The sequence below is a fragment of the Parus major genome, chromosome 10, assembly GCF_001522545.3.
Source record: "Parus major isolate Abel chromosome 10, Parus_major1.1, whole genome shotgun sequence".
NCBI lineage: Eukaryota > Metazoa > Chordata > Aves > Passeriformes > Paridae > Parus > Parus major.
The window spans coordinates 18,065,793-18,085,976 of NC_031779.1; the positions used below are offsets into that span (position 1 = coordinate 18,065,793).

The window sequence follows — 20,184 nt, forward strand, 5'->3', positions numbered from 1 at the left end:
CCTTGCAGCAGCAAAGTCCTTCCTTTGGTAATGAGTAATGAGGGATGTCTTCCCTCTCCTAACGAAGGCAATGAGTCACTGTGGAGCTGATTGTTGTAGCAAAATGGAAAGGGAGAAAAGGAAACTTTCCAGAATCCACTGCCACTCGTTACAGCCCTTATTTATTTATCCATTTCCAGAAGACAATCGAGATGGTGCCACAATCAGGTTTTATTGCTTTTTATTACTCTAAGTTAATTCTCATGGAAGACTTCATTTTTGAAGGCTCCTACACACATTGAATTGCAAATATAAATGAGAAGTTAAAATTGCATCTGGACATGCAAGTCTTATGGAATTGTGCTGGAAAAAGCACCTTAATTTTACAATTCCCTAACCTGACAGCGTGTAAAGGGGGAGTCCATCCCTCCCAGCTACTTTATAGTCAGAGTCAGTGAAGCAGCAAGATTCTGTAATGTAAAACTTTAATATTTATTTAGGAACTTGCTGATGAACATTTCTGATAAGTAATTAGTTTTCAATTTCCAGAACTACAAAAACTGCTGAAGTTGACACACCTCTGCATTACCTCGTGTTACAACCACAGATTCCTAATTTATGAACAAAGTCCTGGTTTCACATGAATTGTATAGAAATTAGAAAGACAACTATCAGAAGTCCTTGAAGCTGCAGGAAGCAGTTTTATACATAAACTCTAGTGCCTGGATACCAGGGAATTATCTGTCAGCCTGAGGCTGTGGTTCACAATTGCAGACACTGGTATAAAATTACACTTCCAAGACCTTTTTAAACAATGTTCTGGAGGGTGAATTGTAAATGAAATCCACATAACTTATATAAATTATATTAAACTGTAGTTATCCACTGGACATGGGCAAGAAATCTGCACTTTTGCTGTAAGGCAGAGCCCAGGTAAGAGCAGAGCCCACTGTGGCTTTAATTCAGTGAAACAGCAGCCAAAGTCTCCATGGCCCAGCAGGGATTTGGGATATTGGATTTCTGAACCACTGGCTGTTCTCCAGTGGGATTCCCTTTGGGCTGCTCTGTACATGGCATTTAGCTGACAGTCCCAGGAGTGGCTTCACTCCCCTTTCCCCACACCAACCTCCTCTGCACACAGCGTGGGGAGGAAAAGCAGCCCTAAGGGCCTCAATTACTGTGGCAAACAAACTGGGCTGAACTGAGCCCAGCAGAGCAGGCACAACTGCAATGTTCTGAGGGACAGCCACACAGGAGAGCTGCTCCAAACTCCTGCCCCTCCAGAACAGTTTCCTACCCACTGGCCAAGCAGCTGCTGTCTGGGACATGGGGAGTAACCAGACTTCCCAAGGGTGAAGCCATTTGGTTGGGCAGGGATTTTCCAACGTGGAGCTGCAGATAATCCTGATAAAGGAAAGCAGCAGGGAGAGAGGCAGAGGAAGAAGAGAATCCCAGAATCCCAGAGTGGTTTGGGTGGGGAACGGATCTTAAAGATCATCCAGATCCAGCTCCCTGCCATGGCAGGGACACTTTCCCCTATCCCAGGGTGCTGCAAGCCCCAATGTCCAACCTGGCCTTGGGCACTTCCAGGGATCCAGGGACAGCCCCAGCTTCTCTGTGCCAGGGCCTTCCCACCCTCACATGGAACAATTCCTTCCCAATATCCCACCTAACCCTGCCCTCTGGCAGTGGGAAGCTGTTGATACAAACCTGTGTCTGTCTTACATGGAGAAGCTTCAAGTTTGACCAGATGAAGTCAGCCCTTGTATTCAAATTTACAAATCAAATCAAGCTGTGATGGATTAATCCAACATCCACACAAGCATCAGGAAAAGAAGCAAGAAAAAGAAGAGGGAAAACCCCCCCCAGGCCATACAAGTGGGATGTGAGGCATCTATTGAACAGCTCCTTCACAGGCTGCTTCCATTAATAATCTTCAGTGGCTGCAAGAAAGTTTGTCAAAGTAATGCAGATTTAGTGCTGCCCATAACTACATCACACTGAAGGACTTTGGAGGGTAAAATTCCTGAAAGCCAGACATAAGCAGAATTCCCTTTCTTCCCTCTCCAGCTTCTGCAATTGCACTTGTGCTTGGGGATTACGTCTCTGGTTCTTAATAAAGATGCCATTGTTTCTGTGCTGTGTCTCTGGATAGTTGGAAACTAATACTCCAAACACAATAGAAGAGCAAAAATGGATGGAATAAATGAGAAGCAGTGGTCTGTTTCTGACCACTGCTATCCCCCTGACAGCAGCCTCTGCAGCAGTGCCTGAACACTGCCCAGCATCTAATTATTTTTCAGGGATGTAGGAATTTGATAAATTATAGGACATAGTTCCCTTCCCCCCACATACTTTAATTTTACATCTACCAGTGTATAACTGTAATTATTTCTCTGAATAAGATCTTCAGCTTTTTTTTTTTTCCCCTCAATAGTCCCAATCTAAAGACAGATGCAACATCAATTAGGAATGACAGGAATGATTTCATCAGACATTTGAATCCAACACAAACATTGTGCTCTCCTCCACCTGTCTTTCAACATGACATGAAGTCATAATAATCTCTTATTTCTGGCATTTGAATAGCTTTGGAAAGAACTGCTTTTCATGCAAAAATAGGCACTGGATTTTTACAGGCAATGCCACAGAGGCCTGAGGTTTGGTGAGTCACGCTGGGCTTTGATGTGGAATGCTGGTGGCTCGTGTCCCTGGCAGGATGACTCCTCAGAGGTGCTTTGTACCTGCACCCTCCACTGATGCTGCAAGGCTGCCTGGGGTGGGTGGGTGGCTGTGGGCAGGCCCAGCAGGGAGTTGAAGGTACTGGCAATGTCTCAAAAGGTCCAGGTCTGGGAATGTCTCAGTGGATGTGACCCCTGCACTGGTGGGCACCTCATGGGCACCTCCCTCTGCTCTCTGTCCCATGGCAGCACCCCCAGCCAGGACCAGGGCCAGAGCCCACCCAGGTCACCCTGAATCCTGCCTTGCTCTCCTCATTTGTACATTTATTTCTGATAATCACACATCTATAATCACACATTCATGTCTTCTTTAACTTTATTCTCTTGTCTTTCCCTGATGCTCTTATTGCTGTTACCCTTCTGTTGTCCCTATAAATTCTATTTAAATTGTATTTGAGATTAGGTCCATGTGCTTTCCTAAGCAGAGATTCCTCTGCTGCTTCAGTCTCTAAAAGGTAAAAGACAATTCACTAAGAACACAAGAAAGAACTGTCCAAGCTGTGGATCAGCTGCTCAGAGGAGCTCTCACAGAGCAGGAACAAGAGTTCACAAAGAATTCTTGATGCTTTTCTATCACTTTTTGCATCTTTATTCCTATCTAAGGCAAACCCTGAAGTATTTGACTCAGAGCCAGTCAGAAGCACCACAGAACAATTCCTGACAACTCAGCATTTAAGAATGCTGAAGAATGAGAAAATCAGTGTGGGAAGGGCAGCAGATAGAAGGAAACATAAAGGGATCTCTCATAAAATTAAATGGAAACATTAAGAATTGATGGCTGCTCATCTAGTCTGCAAATAAGCTATTTTTGTTTTTATATAGTGAAACTACTCAGCAGAGAACAGCAGCCACACTCACATTATCTATGAACTTCTGAGGTGCTCTCAAATGCTTTTTTCTCTGTTTTTTTTTTCCAAACTGGTGAGTATCATTCACCAGTGGATTCAGAGGGCCAACTCCTGAGTGTAACAACCCATCAGTCTAAATGAAAGCTCCATGATCTGGTCTTAAATAATGAAGAATATGCCCTTCCCTGAAGCCAGTGAAAAATTCTAAATTGTCCCTTCTCTCATCTGTGCAGGGCGATTTATGCACCCATTAATGTAAGTGTTTTTCTGCAAGTAATACACTTAGAGCCTAATGCACCTCTGTGGAGCTCTAATCCTACCCCTATTTTTAATTATCTAGAGAAATCTCCAGGTATGAATCACCCAACCTGGGGAATTTATGCAATAAAAGCTTTTGAGGCAAGAGACCTACCTCACAAGAAATTAAGTAAGTCAAAATGTTTGCTAAAATTAAGGATGATGTGGTTCCCTTTGCTGCAGGGTATTCTCCAGGGTGCACTCTTGCAGGGGAAGAGTTGGCCTGAGCAGGCAGGGCAGACCTGCAGAAAATGGGGCTAAAAGGAGTCAAGCCCTGCTTCATCTTCAGGGCTTTCCTATTTCTCAAACTCTGGGAACAGTTTCAGGCCAGGAGGGAACAGAAAGCTGGGAAAGATCCAAGCAGGGAAAGAGGAGGAACTGGTAGTGGGGAAAACCTGGATTGTTTTCCTGCTGGAAATGTTCAAGCTCCAGAAGTAAACCAAGAATGAGGAACAGCTGAGCAAGAGCTGGGGCACAACCAAAGCCTTTTGTGGTCAATGATGTTGAAATTCCACCCTTTCTCCTTGGTGTGGGACAGGAAGGAAGATGTTTACAACACTTTTCATTGCAAACTCTTTAATGAATAACATAATGTATCATAGAATTGTGGAATGGTTTGGGTGGGGAAGAGACCTTAAAGATAATCCAGTTCTTACCTCCCCCAATGGGCAGGGACACCTTCCCCTATCCCAGGCTGCTCCAAACCCCAGTGTCCAACCTGGCCTTGGACATTCCAGGGATCCAGGGACAGCCCCAGCTTCTCTGAGCACCCTGTGCCAGGGCCTCCCCACCCTCCCAGGGAAGGAAGCACAAAGAATATTTCTACTTTTCTGATATCCAATCTAACCCTACACCCTGGCAGTGTGAAGCCATTCCCCCCAAGCTGTCACTACCTGCCCTTGTAAATAGTCTCTCTCCACGATATAAACATATAAATGTATACACACACCTCATTTCAGCTTGCAGGCTGTTTGCTGAGCACTCTTCCCTCTCCTCCTTTCACACCCAGCATGCCAACAGTCAGGATTTAGTCTACTGAAATGTGCACAAATAATTTTTCCCTACTTCTTGCTCACATTTATTTATAGGTGATTATTGTACACACAGCCAGGCTTATATATAGAATGTCTCCATATTAAAATGGAAAAGGGTTGGGTACCTCTAACGTCAAGTCTCGTGTTTTTAGAGCCCATGAAATTAGCATCACCCAGGATGCCATCCAAACTCTATCTTCTCTCAGAAATTTAAAAGCTGTCTTTTATTAAGCAAAATTCAATCCCAAAATAAATACAAAGATAAAAAAACTTGTGTATCTTCTGTGTTTATAAGATTATTACTGCAATGATTTGCATACATGCTGAAGTTTAGCAGTAGCCTTGCTGCAGCTGCTAATTATAGTCTGAGGGTCTGATCCAACTCCCACTGAAGGAGTGGCAAAAATCCAACTGATTTCACAAAAGGTGAAATATATACAAAATCTGGCACAGGACAAACACAACTAAACCTCACTCAGATTAAAATCAGGAGCCCCCCAGACACCTGCCAAGGAAGACACAGGACATAATTAATGTCAGGACATCAATGAAATCTTTGATACAACTTCATAATTCATATTTTTGAAAATTAGCCCTATATCAGCAGGAACCATCCTTAAAGGTTCTTGTCAAAGAGAGAATTTTTAAGCACAGCCTGACATTAAAATCTTATCAACTCACTTGAAATTAAGTCAATGAAAAATTAAAGCTAATTTCTAATAAGCTTATCTTACATTCATAGACTAAAGGGCACTTGTCGAATCCAGAGAGTAAGCACACCTTTCATATGGAAAAGATTTTCATGCTGGAAAGGCAGAGGCCAAGAGAGAGGCTAAAATGCACCATTTTAGACTGACTCTAGAAATTTCTGGTTTTCCTGTCTGTTTAAAGCTAATGTAAGGATACAGAATAATCACAGAAATAAATTCTTAATTTAAAAATCTAGGATAAGACTGCCAGAAGTGATAAATGCAAAATATGGTGTAGATAATGGGATTAGACATCTAGAAAATGCATGTTTAATAGGAACTTACTATTGCTCCATTCTGGTATTTTAGGCTCTGTCTTACAAACCAATGGTATGAAACAGTCTGATGGGAAAAAGTCAACCCATGACATTGTGAATTCTAAAACATTCTGGATCTTTAGCTAAAAAGCTGCAGGTGCATGAAACAGGTCCTAGATTTTTTTTCTGGTTTTAAATAGGCAAGGAAAACCAGCTCCCAATTTTACCATCACACAGGTAAGGTTGATCAACTAATGACAAGAGAATTATTTAGGCTTCAACCAAGTAAAGCTGAGGGCAGGATTTGGCCCTAAAATTATAATTTGGATACAGCTGCAATGGAAGAAAAGTCATATTAGTACAAACAAATGCATTTTATGGAGAGGGTGGGTTTTTTCCTTTAAGGATTTTTCACTTCCTTGCAAAGAACTCAGAGAAAGTGAAGTTAAAAATACCTTAGAGCTCCCATCAAAGTGGTCACTGCTCCTTTAAAATTCAAAAAGGCTTTCCCTTGAGTAACAGGCTTATCAGTTTTCCTGAATTAATGTGTCCACAGGAGGCAAGAAACATGTTTCTGTGTTTGAGTGACAGTGCAGATGTCACTGCCAGCCTGCAAATGCTGCCAGCCCTGCAGCCTGGTCCCTTGGAGCTGCCTTGGTCTGTGCCCAGCAGCACCTCCTGACCCCATCCCTGCCTCAGATCCCCCAGGTGGGAGCCCTGCAGCTCCAGCCTGCCACAGCCCCTGTGCTGGAGCTCCAGACACGGGGAGACACAACTGGGGTTTGTGTGAGACTTCCTGAGCTTGTAAAGGACAGGGAAATGTGCATTTTGATTTCCTGGGTAACAGCAAAGGAAGAGGCAGGCTGCTCTTATGAGCCAGGAATGAAGCCTGAAGGTGTAAAGCACCAAAGTAATAAGATGTTTGTTCCTCAGCAGCATGCATCATTTGCATACCTGTGTTTGCCATCCTGATTAATTAAGGAAAATCTATATGGGCTTCTTTTATAATTAACTACGGGATGCACACTTTTATGTTTTCCATCTCATATCTCCAGCACCAGGCTAACTTTCCCCACACATCTTTGGGATGTTAAAATATAGTGAATAAACTCTGGTTTTGGATACTGAGAGAAGCCTCTGGGTACCCCAGCTCAGTGGGGAACAGAGATACCATCACCACAGCAGCTCTGCAAAACCAGAGCACCACACAAGAAAAAAATGCAGAACAAGATGCAGATAAGAGAGCATTTCAGATTAAAGGAATTCAGATAAACAGGATTTTAACTGACCTTAGCATTTAGAGGAGTGGAATATATCCCCCTGCAGATCACTTCCCATTTAATCCCAATGTAAGAGCTGAAAGGGTAACAAAACACACACTGCCACAATTAACCTGGAACACGTTGGCTCATGTCAGGGAGGAGCAGAGCTCAGCATGAGGAGCAGCCAGGCCTGTGGCTCTCCTCCTGTGATCACTCTGGGAGTGGGAAAACAAATGGGCTTGGGTCTTGGGGGCAGGATGGGCAATACCTGGGTCTGTCTTCCCAGGGAGTCTTACCTGGCTCTGGTCAGGCACCTCTTGAAATGAGAGGACAGGCCAGCAGCTCTAATTTAATTACTGAGGGAGGCAGCTAAAGGCTACACAGTTTTAACCAGTTGGAATCTGTGTGGAAGCTATTTCTGGTACCAAACCTGCTGCCAACAGCTGCCTGAGGTGGGCCAAGCTGAGGGGGTTTGAAGTTCATCCTGCATCCCCCACAGGGCTTGGCTGGAGCTGGCATCTCCAGAGGCACAGCATCACACCTGGCACAGGAGCATGGTCACCCTGCCCACCCAGCAAGGCCACCAGGGCAGCTGGTCCTTTCCTGCCCATTTTCAGATTATGTAATAATTAAGAGGAGCCTAACTGAAATTTATAAGCTTGTCACTGTCACTTGAGCATCCAGGAGAGGAGGTTGCACCTGGGACAGATGAGACTCTCCTGCTTCTCGAGGACCTGTTTGCTTGCAAAGGACTTCCAGGAGCTGCTCTACCATGCAGCATTTCTGTGTTTCCATTCCCTCTGTGGATTCAGGATGTGCAGGATCCCTAATTAACCAAAGGTAATTAGCACTGAGCATTTTCATTTCAGCCTGTGTGTACATAAAGTAACACCTCTTTCACAACTGCTTGGTGTGCTGGGAGCTCTGAGGGACCTGACAGAGCTGCAAACACAGAAGTGTCTGTACCTAAAATGCACAGCAAAGATAAAGAGATCCTTATTAATCCTTAAAAAACAGCCTGAGCAATCAAGACTTGGTCCTCTGAGAGCAAGACTTTTCCTTTTTAACCCAGCAGTAGACATGTGCACCTTTGTTTGGATTTCCATGGATTTGTATACATGAGGTTACACATGTCCAACCTGGAGAACTTCAGGCTGAGCCCTCAGTGTCACTGCACCCCACATTTCCTTCCTGTGGAAGCTCTGCAGGGCATCAGCAGGTCACAGACCTGATTTTGACCAACATTTCAACAAGTTTCACTTTATTTGTACCACGTGAGAGCATTTTGCCAATGCAGTTTTGGGCTTCTGTTCTTGCTGTGCTGTCTCCAAAGCCACTGGTGACACCACGTGCCCGAGATTGGGAGATTTGCAGCAGTAACTCCAGGTACAACCATCTCCAGAGCTGATCCAGCTCCTGCCTTTGGCTGCACACGTGCAATTCCCCATGGAATGTCTCAGAGCAGCTTGTTACCTCTGTGTTTATTTATGCATCCAGCTGGTTTGCACAGCTTTGTGATCTCCTGCTTGAGACGTGGGGATCTCTTCATCATCTCCCCATCTGCCAGAGACACTCAGCTCCTGAAAATTACCTTCCCCCAGCTGATATCCACAGAAGGTCATTGTCCTGAGTAATAGTCTTGGGTGGCAGTCATGACATAATAAAAGGATGGCAGAGTGCTATTACCTTACATTGCATGCTACTCTGAACATGACTTTTTCTTTCTTTTGCCAGTCCTCCTCCATGTTCTTACCATCTATCAGTCCCTGAAGGTTTATATCAGTAACATCTTGAAACCACTTTAAAGAAAATGGGTTCAATCTTCCCCTTGATCTTTACATAAAACACAGACATCAAGAGGGAGTCCCACGTCTGGGATGAACATACAGAATATGCTATTTCAGATAAAGTTTTGTGGCTATTAGGATCTGAAAGCCATGTGAATTCTCTGTTTGGTGTGAGTGGGCAGGAGAACCTTCAGAAGTTCCATGATCCTGAACTTTTCTGATCTTTTTCAGGCCATGCCTAATTAGTACCAAAATCAGAAAGCAAAAATTTCAGCCTGAATTATTTATCACCTCATATTAATAAAATGCACCGCAATACACATCATGGCCCAGTTCACAACAACTGCAGATAAGATTAATCTTTCACTGATGCCATACTCCTTAATATGAAAATATAATTATCTAGCTGAAGAGTTTCTTAAATTACATACTTTCAGACTGGTATGAGCAGAATTTATCCTTGTGTCTGGTGCCAAGCCAAGTGGAAAAAACTTTGGAACAGAATTGACAAAACACGTGTTGGTTCTGTCTATCAACATTTCCACTTTACAGGGCCCTGTCAACATTTCAACTCCAACCTGGTCTCAAATATGGATACAATATTTTCCTCCCTGAAATGTGATCCTGAAGAATTCCAGAGCTGCAGCAGCACACTGATGGATAAAGTGCTGAGACTGCAGCGAATCCCCTCCAAGATAATGTACACTTACCTTGCCCAATATGGAAATTAAAAGGACATGAGAAATTATTCTTACCTTTAATTAATGACTGTCTGCATTTGATATCCATTTACAGATGTGCATGGGAGTAAGCACAAAGTATTTGCTGCAAATGTCTTTGAGAGAAAGCCACACCTTCAGCCTGCACTGCCTGCAAAGGTCAGTCCCTGCAGTTTGCTCTGGAATGCTACATCCAGAAGATGTGTAATAAACTTTTAGAGTAGGTGTATATAAATATCTCTCTTCAAATTACTGTACTTTAAAAAGGCATTTTTTTTCCCTTGAAGAAGCTCACAGTGACTACAGGGAAACCCACCAGCTGTTTCTCTGCTGATCATCAATAATGAACAGTAGAGTTTTAAAGCCTGATAGATGAATCTATTGATGGCAAGGAGGCTCAGAGAAAGATTAATGCAGCCCAGACAGCGAGGAAGGCAAGAGAATGAAGGGGGGATGCAAGTGAGCTTATAAAATGGATTTTCTTGGGGGAAAATGTCCTTTTCAGGGATACATGCCCAGTATCTTCGAAAAGTAGCTTTGTTGTACACAATATGTACAACTTAGTATTTTAACATTTTGTTTAATTCTTTAAAGATTTTTTTCCATTGTATGTTTTAGGCATAATTTCATTGCTTTTGCTTCATGCTCCTGGGAGCTGGGCTGCTTTGGGATGTCCTCTCAATCAGAAACAGAAGGCATAAATCAACAGCAAAGGTGACAGCATCCCAAATGTTGGCTGCCTGATAAACCTGCCTTGTTCCATGCATCCTTCCAACTTGCACTTGTTTGAAAAACAATTAGATTTTTCCAAATGACTTGCTGTTAATAGAAATGCATTTTGACTGTCAGTGCCACTGGTGGTTCTGCAGTATATGGAACATAACTTTATTTCCACCCAGGGCCTCAACAGAGAGCAGACAGAGATTAACCAGAATTTAAGGCAGCAAAGTGTGAAATGGTTGGGTCAATATCTTGCCCCCTACTGCTGTCAAAAGCTGGAAAAAAGAACATCAGTGTGGAGTCAAGTGCAGGTCTAACTGTACTGAGAACTCCAGCCTGTGAAGTTGGGACTCTCCAACTTCACTGAATATTCTGTTGCTGTGTAATCACAAGAGCTCTGTCAAACAAGCATTAATCTGCTCTCTGCAGCTACCCTGTGACAAGAACCATTGGAAAATGGGAAAATCCAGAGTTTTGGATGATGGAGCAGCTGTAATGACTCATCAGAAATGCCCTTTTTGCCTCCCAGGTGTGATGATCTCAGGATTCACCATCCCACAACTGTACCCCTGTGGAAAGGGCAGTTCAAGGAGAAAAACTGGATTATGGATGATCTGCATCCTCCTGAGGATGCTTTTACAGAAGGCTAACATCTGGCTGCAGGGTTGGAGCCATCTTCAACTCATCTGAATACAAATTTAATGAATGCCAATTATTGTCACCATCATGAGTGATTTAAATATGGGCAAGTTCAGCTGATCTTGTCTCAATCTATTATTTAGAAGTTGGCAGTCACAAGTCCAAGGCTATAACTGCTGCAATAACAAAGCAAAACAAACCAACAAAACCCCCCAAACCCCAGATCAACAAAAGCCTCAAGGTTTACAAAGGTAATTGCTGATTTTACCTGTCCAGCCTGCAAGGCAGCAGCAGTAGCCGGTGACAGGATCACACCCATCCGCGTGGTTACAGTCACAACGCTCACTGCAATTAAGGCCATATGTTCCATCCTTCAAAAATATAAATAAAAAAGCCTCTCAGTGATCAGCTTTTTGTTCTGAAATGTGCAAAATCATCTATCATGTCCCTCTTAATGCTGAGTCGCATTTTTAAAATTAACATACAGACAAGACAGAAACTCAGTGCCTAATGTATCTATACAGAACCAAATGAGGAATCACTTTAAAAAATGACATTCAAGCAAATGCAGATAACACAGCAATAGCTTTGATAAAATACAATGCAAAGGATAATACATCCAGTTGACTGCTAGAACCCCAATCTGTTATTTACACTTGATTTCCTTCAGACATCACAGACAAACTGAGATCCCGCCCCGCTCTCTGTTCAGCAGAGCGATGGGGACTGGGGTTTAAGGGGGTGCAAGGCCACCCCAAGTTGTTATTTGCACTCACAGGACAAGGCTGGTCACAGAACTCCCCCTGCCATCCTGGGGAGCAGAGGCAGAAGCCATCAGCTGGCCTGCAGGACGCTCCATTGCTGCAGGAACACGTCTGGTTACAGTTCAGACCCCAACTTCCACTGGAACATGGAATAGAGCAATCCACTCCTTGCCACCCTAAGGAAACAGGGGACAGAACAGCATCTGGGATGTTTTCATGAAAACAGCAAGACAGGCAGCTGGCAAGCTGCAGCTCTTTGTTTCTAGGACCAGTTTCTTGGTGTAAATTAAGACTAACTTGGGGTCGAAGACTGACCCTTTCATGGTGACCTCTCAGCTCCACCTCCCAGCACCTCTACACATAGATGGAGGCATCACAGCCTTGGCTATAACCAGATTTTGGTGTGTGATGCCTTTCTAGGAACTGCTGGGACAGTCCCTGTCTGTCAGGCTGGAGACCTTCTGACCTATAGGACTGCAAGAACTTTTCATGTGATGCTGCCTGTTTCTTACCTCTCTCTTTTCTTTTGAGAATGCTATTTAATATAAAGCCACTATTATACCTAAAAAAGACCAAGGCCATCATTTCTAGCCATTAAGGCTCAAATCTTAACTACCAGGAGCACAATGACTTTCATTACATTGCAGCTCTGTGTCATGGAGTTGAGCAGTAACTCATGGTTTATACACCCTCATTAAATAGGGTTCTACAGTGATCCATTAATTCATGTTTGAAATGCCAGATTTTATTGTTATTTGCCTCACTTCTGTTTTAGGGCTTATGTATGTCATACAGGCATAGCTCACACTGGGATTTTGGGGGAACAGAAGAGCCACTGTGCTATGGAGCAGTGGAGGAATTCTCAGGTGGTTACTGGATCCATGGGATGTGCTCACCACCACATCTGGGAGGGAATTACAGACACATAGTGTGGGAAGAAAAGATGTCTGTCACCCTGGAACAGGCTTCTTATTTCCCCAAATAAATGACAGCCACATCCTGAACCCTGTGCTGGCTCAGGAGAGAGAGGACACCTGCACAAGGCTGGGGTGTCACCATGTCAGGCTACAGGAGTTTGAGCAGCAAGGGCAAAGAGCCAGGGCTCACCCCACAGTGCCTAAGGGCAGGGCTGGCAGCTGGGATGAGCCAGGAGCCCAGGAAAGCAGGAATGAGAGCAGCCCAAGGTGGAGATGGGCAGGCAGGAGTCAGGTCAGGGCTGCAGGACACACAGGCAGCAAGCTGCCTTCACTCCTGTGCTCAGTGGCTTTGGAATCTGGGAGAATGAGGGCAGCAGAGGATAAAACCCAGCAGCCAGGGGATTGTTCTGCATTTGCCCTGGACAGGAGCAGTGCCTCTGCCCCCACACTCAGCTCTGTGACACATTTCTGCAGCAGAGCAGAGAAGTCTGGCCCCTGTTCAGGGCAGAGGTTGAATTTACTGTTGAGCTGGGATACTTGGGAGGATAAGAAAATAGTGAAGTTCCTGACTGCACAGCTGTGCCACTTTCAGAGGGGACAGGCATGGATGGCAGGGACTTGTTAAATGTGAATTTTGTTTACCTTCTTTGCAGTAGCACAGCCCATCCACAGGGGAACAAGTTCCATCGTTCTTGCAGTTACAAACCGACGAGCAATTGGTTCCGTAGGTTCCAGCCATGCAGGGAATGGTGCAGTCATCTCCCTGCAACCCAGAAAAGTCAGAGTCAGCTAAAGAAATCTGGCATGCAGGAAATTCCCAGCTCGGCACAGGGAAGCTTTCTCTCTCTGAACAGTGAGCAGAGTGTTGTGAGTTGATTGCTGACTCTTCAGCACTCGAGCAGTCACCGCTGCTTCCCATGATTATGATGCAATTAGTGCTTTGATTGACTTGGAGGAAAGGGACAAGGTTCTGGCATTCATTCAGCAGGAGGTGGGGAAGTTACAAAAACAAACCTCCTAGAGCAGATGTTAGATCATTAAGCAAAACATCACTTACGAAACACTAATCACAAAATATACAGTCTGAAACCGTGCAGAGATTGCTCTGCGGTTCTTGGAAAATATATTCTAAGAATAGGGTTGTTAAAAACCTAAAGGATCTCGTGCATGCTCGTCTTCCACAGATTGGCAGAGAGGAAAACGACATGGCAGGTGCATCAGATCTTTTTGATGCGTAGCTGCTACCTGCATTTGTTTGCAATTAATTTGCATGAGATTGTGACTTTAGGAAGAAGGCAGAACAGGAGTGATGTGTATGTCAGAGACAGGAGGCACACAGCACAGCACAGAAACATGGTCTTTGTCCTATTTCTGCTCTAGGTGTGGGCAAAGGGAGGGAAAGGACAATAAACACTTCTGTTTTACAGAAATACAGAATGCTCTAACACTACATTCTGGTGTGCTGTATGCACTGATCAGCTTGTGTGGTTGAAAGGATAGACACAGTTCTTACTAATACTGTTCATCTCATACAACAAGGGAATTAAAATGTGAGTACAATAAGGTTTAAAGCAATTGTGGTTTAACCTCACTAATTGAGGTTTAAGCCTTAGTAAACTTACTGAGTCCCATAGCTGGGTCTACACATTAACATATACAAGGTATTTTTGCTTCCTTTTCCTCTGTGTGTAATTCTGACTTTCACATTGCAAATTAGCTCCTAAATTTACTACTTCAGTGAGTCAAACTTAAATAATTTAGTTCTATGTCAGGGAAAGTGAACCTGCTACAAGTTAAACAGTAACTCCATTGCAGGGTGTGACCCGTGCCATAGCTCAGGGGAAAAGATATTGGTCAAAATGTATTTTTGCAGGTGAGAAGCTTCACTGTTTGGTTGGATGATCCATTTATCAGGAGTGAAATGTGCACCATGTCAGCTTCCCTATGCTGTGACAAGTACCTCCAGGAGCCTGTATATCACACAGCAGACACCCAGACAGCACAAGGAAATATGAACAGATTTCTGAGCACCATAAACCCCCATCTGCTTTGCTGGAGCAGTTCTGCCTCGCACCAGTGTGACTCATCCTATTTTAGACCAAAAACCTTGTTCCAGGGGAAAGGAAAGGAAATGGTTAAAATATACTGCTCACAAGTAAATCCTGCAAGTCTCTGATTTTTGAGTGAAGGCACTGTTTGTAAAAGATGCTATCTTTGACCTTGGTGGAGTAAAACAAGTGCCCCTGAAAAGGCCTGGCAGGAAAAGATGCTGCCTTGACAGGCAGGAAATCCAGAGCAGGCTGCCCCTCATTACCCTGCCAGCATGCCTATGGAATGAGCTCCAGGAACCCGGGCTGGCAGAGGGGCATTCAGTCTCCACGCCTAATCAATCCTCTGCCTTTCTCCTGTGTGTGACAATTAGACAGCCAATTAGTGCCACTTAGGAACCCTTATCCTGTGTGAATGAAACTCCCAACTCATTCCATGTTCTACACAGAACTGCTGGTAGTGCTAATAATTTCTATGACAACTGACCTTATCTGGATTTGAACTAGTGATCCAGAAGGAAAAGAAAATTCCTTTGAAAAGGAGAGGGGAGCAGAGTGATGTGGAGTTAAAATACCCCTTTGGGAATCACATTAACCAACCACAGAAGCACAGATTCATCTTCAAGATCATCCAGTCCAACCACTAATCACCCCAAAACCACATCCCCACATCCTGACGCCTGTAAAACACCATCTGGGCTGGGCCTGGAGGCAGCAGGAGTTTTCCAGTGTCTCAGCTGATGTTCTGTGACCACAGAGCAGGCTGTGTTAGGGGGCAGTGCCAGCCACAACTACAATGGGTTCACTGGTTTTCTGTAATCACTTGGGATTGTCCAAAGAAAAGGGATACAACTCCCTGAAAAAGGGTTGTAGAGAGGTGGGTGTCAGTCTCTTCTCACAGGTAACAAGTGACAGGACAATAAAGTGAGGAAATGGCCTCAGGGGAGGTTTAGATTGGATATCAGGGAAAATTTCTTCACAGGAAGGGCTGCCTAGCATTGGAGCAGGCTGTCCAGGGAAGTGGTGGAATTACTGACATCTTTAAAAATCATGTGCATGTATCACTTGAGGACATGATTTAGTGGTGAACACAGTGGTGGTGCTGGCTGATGGTTGGGCTTGGTGATCTTTGAGGCCTTTTCCAACCTTAGATTCTGTGATTCTGTCATTCTGTGGTTCTCACAAGCTGAACATCAGGCTGTTTATTCCAAGCCTTTGAGTTTTGGCATTTACTTTTATGTACTTGGCTTTATGGACTGACAGAGCTGGCCATTCTGGCTGCCCACCATCCACTCACGTACTTTGCAAACAAACCTTAACTGAAAAAAACCCTGGTTTAATGAGATTTCTATCCCCAGGTTTGACAAGTGAGACCTTCAGAGCTCTCTGAGTGACAACTGCCAAATACACTTAACTTCTTAATTACATAAGAGGAAAATGCACTTGAACTATAGCACTGGCTCTAAGATTTTATTAATTATAAATGCACACCTTGTTATTAACATTTTGAACTTGATTTGGGAGAATGACCTCTGAAATGAAATGCATTCGGGTACTGTTAAAGATATGTAAATTCCACCTCCCTCTCACCACCTGCCTGAGTGGATAATGCTGCAGTGTATGCATCCAGCTGTTAATGAGTTACATATTCTAATAAACCGATTTCAAATTGTGTGTATTGAATCTTCACTCTTGCAATATGGTACTTTATATTTCTATCCTATTTAGTAAAATTAATCAACAGCTGAGCTTCTTATGTTGATTATTCTTTTTTTTTTTTTTCTATTAAGATTGGGAGGTTAATGAGGATAGTGCAATGCCTGGATGTGGTATCCATGCCAGGAAGGAGTAGCTAATTCAGTCAAACATATACCCCTGGAAATGTTAAAGCTATATTAAGAAATTGGGCTATAAATAACTTGGTATTTTCCATCTCTATGTTCCAAATCAGAATGACCCATATGGACATCATAAACTTTCAAAGGTGCTTAATTTTCAATATTTTCACCTAGAAGGGCCAATTTATCAAAATGTATCACCAAATCTATCCACTGGATTATTTCTAATTTCAGGGGTCAAATTTGACTTTGGGGAAAAGCTCTCTTTGGGGAATGTAGGTCAGGGCCAGCTCTGTGTGGAGCAGCACATTCCTGCTCTCTGCTCTGAACACAGATCCCCCAACCTGGGAGAGGCCACCTGAGTGCCACCAAGGACAGGGTGTCCCACACCTCACCCCTGCTCAGCAATTAACAACACTGAGTGCTGTCTGAACTTCTGTGAAACAAAAAAATTCAAACTTCTTGTTTGAAATCCAGACCTGATGGGAGAACCCCAACATGGCCAAGTTAGAGGAGGGAATCCACAATTCCTGGGACCCTGAAAGTCCTCTTTAAGTCAGAATGAATGGTGGCAGTGACCTAAGCAGCCCCACCTATGACTTTCCACGCCTGTAAGTACTCCAGAAACACCCATTTTTGCTGGAACTGACAGCCCTTCCCAGCACCCTGAGAGCTTTGGGCATCCAGTTCTTGTTATGGCTAATTCCCCACCATGGACTGAGGGTGAGATCCAAGGAACCAAACTCCATTAATAACTCATGCTGCCAGCTCACATCCATCAGCATCAAATATTAATAGACTCTGAGGGCCACAGCATCCATCTTTCCAGATGGCAGTCAATAATATGTCTTGTTCCTGTTCAGGGAGAGGGGAAGGTTTTCCTCCACCAAAATTATTATTGTTCAATATTAGTAGAGCTTAAAGACACGGTGCTGCCTCAGGTGTTGGCTGTGTTAACAAGCTCTGGCTGCTCCAGGAAGTGTTTTCCCTGGATTAATGTTACCCTAATAGGTTACGTTTCTTGTTTCTTTTAAAAAAAGCATTCCTGCTATAAGTAGTGATCAACTCCCTTCAAAATCCTTTTCTGGAGATCAATACACAAATTTGTATTTATTCCTCTGTATTTTGGATCAGGACTTCAAGTCCATGAAATGCATTTTGAAAGGGGGGAAAAAAAGAGCTGTGCCAGACCATAAAGGGAGTTAATAACCCAGCAATGGTCAACAACATTCAGCAAAGTTTGCACCCACACCTGGTCAGTCACAAAGTTTGCTACTTAAGGATGTGAAATTAAGGATTTCAGAAGTAGCTACAATCTACAGGAATACAATTCCCTTGGAGGGCTGAAGTCTGGTTCCACTGAACTCAGTGGCAAAACAGAAAATCAATTTTTCAAGGCTTCCGCAATGCAGAAGAGGAACAGGATGTTATTGAACCTGGCCTCAAGTTTGCATGACAAAGACCTGGGTGACAGCTTTGCTCTTGAGGTTTAATCTGCCGAGCTGCTGAAATTCCTCAACTCCCACAGGTTACTGGGGGCGACTGACAGCACTGAAAGGCAAAATACTGGAACCTTTGGGAACCTGCAGTGGGACTCCAGCTAATCAGAGCTTTCTAACACAGCATCTGCTCCCTCCCTCGCCCCTCCTGGCCAGGCTGTGCAGGTGAACCAGGGGTGCAGCCCCCCAGGGATGCTCCATGCTCGGTGCCCGGAGCACTGAGTGGAAAGAAGGGCTCGGTGCAGAGGCTGCTGTGTGTGCTGATCCGCAGATCAGGGGGAAAAAACACTGCTGCTGTTTGTACCTGAGGCCTGTGTGTCCAGATAAGCTGATCAATATGGATTTAGCACCAACAAATGTGTATTTCTGTGTACAAACAGCACGTGGAACACCGGTGTGCTGGGACACGGTGTCTGTGCACTGATGCAGATCACAGATACCCTTCTGTATATTTACTTATTTAATTGTGACATTTACAATTAACCCAAAGTGGTTCTCCACAAACATTCCCTCAAGGTAAACATATGGTATCCAGCAACACAAACTGTCAGAACAAACTAATTTCCTTAATGGTGTTCTGTGGAAATTACTCTGCTCTTCATCAGCAGATCTGCGGCAGAGGGAAACTTTGTACTTGCACCGGGCTCGTCCTCCACCCTGGACTCAAACAATTTATTCACGACCTTACTACACAGCATCTTTAGTTTTCCAGACATAATGATGTCCTCTGGCAGAATTCCTTTCCCCTCTGGGTGTTACTAATTACTCCCTGCAGAGGCTATTATTGGTGCTAATGATAAATGCAGTAAAAAGCTCGGGAAGGCTCCTGTGCCAAGTGTTCCGTGAGCAGGTGATGGCTGAGCACTGACACGAGTTCCTTTCCACACCTTGTAACACCATGTGATGTAGCTGAGCTTTGAAACACATCTAAAAGGACAAAATGAAATCACCAATGACCTTACTCAGTCTCCTTTTCCCTGTGCCCTTTTCATGGGAAAGAAAGGGGAAGGCGGAAAGCGCAGGAAAGAGTTTTCTTACACTTAAAAAAGTGACTTTACAGCTCATGACTCATCTGAAGACAGAAGCATTGGCAGCCTGAACACCAGAGTCTTACACGAAATCATCGAGCCCTCCAAGTGCCATCTGCAAAGCTCTCCCCAGTCTGTGCCCCGGTGACACTGCAGTTCTGTGAGCAAAACACGGACACGCCAAGCACAGATCCCTTTGGGAATGAGCACAACTCCCCCTTTGCTTCCTACAACCTTACAAGGATTTACAAACCTTTACAAATGGATGTCAGCGTTTTATTTCACCTCTGAATTTGTGCTAATATGCTAATTCATACAGTAAATTTCACAGTAAATGCCAAGTTCAGAATTACTCAGCCTGATACTAATTCTTAAATTTGATGACGGATCAGAAGTATTCAGCAGAACATGCACACAAACAAAATGAAAACTTCATTTGTTATACAGAAAGAGTAAGCAAAATATTATAAATAATGTCAATTTTAAGTACCTACAGTATTGTATTAGATCCAATTTAATTTTATTTTACTGATCATAGTCTTTGCTAGCAAAGCTCTGAGCTCTGAGAGGGGAGTAAAAGTTACCACAAAGTTATTTTATTAGTAGTATTATTTTATTTTTATATTATTATATTATATTTATTATTATAAATAACTGTACAAAATTGGATTAAATTTCATGGATTCCTGTTTTATAAACCCAAATACATTTGCTGTGGCCTGTTACTGGCATAACATTACTCCCTCATTAAGGCCACAGAAGAACCAGGACCATGTTCTTGTTTCTGGCCTCTTGGTCACCAGAACCTCTCACTCCATGTCTGGGTTGTTCTGTTTCCCACTGCACAGCCCCAAAATTGATCTGAGATACATTTACAGTATATCTGGGTTACTTTTACTAAAAAAAAATAAAAAAAAGAGTACTCAGCCTATGGTCTCAGGGCTATGAGGGGTTTCACAGCAACAACTATCCATCCATCCATCCATCCATCCATCCATCCATCCATCCATCCATCCATCATCCATCATCCATCCATCATCCATCATCCATCCATCCAT

The 20,184-nt window shown here is 43.7% G+C and overlaps 1 protein-coding gene across 7 annotated transcripts in view; it reads right to left on the minus strand.

Annotated features, from left to right (window-relative positions):
- The window catches only part of MEGF11 (multiple EGF like domains 11), a 253,689-nt gene that overhangs the window by 40,298 nt on the left and 193,207 nt on the right, over positions 1-20,184 (minus strand). For all 7 annotated transcript variants that reach the window (XR_004498864.1, XR_004498863.1, XM_033516902.1 and 4 more), the window contains 3 exons: positions 13,356-13,476; positions 11,809-11,972; positions 11,301-11,403 (listed from right to left, as the gene is read on the minus strand). Coding sequence is in view for 5 of the 7 variants with exons in the window: in XM_033516902.1 (XP_033372793.1) it covers positions 11,301-11,403; positions 11,809-11,972; positions 13,356-13,476 (388 nt within the window). In the remaining 2 variants the exon portion in view is untranslated. The remainder of the gene's footprint in view (positions 1-11,300; positions 11,404-11,808; positions 11,973-13,355; positions 13,477-20,184) is intronic.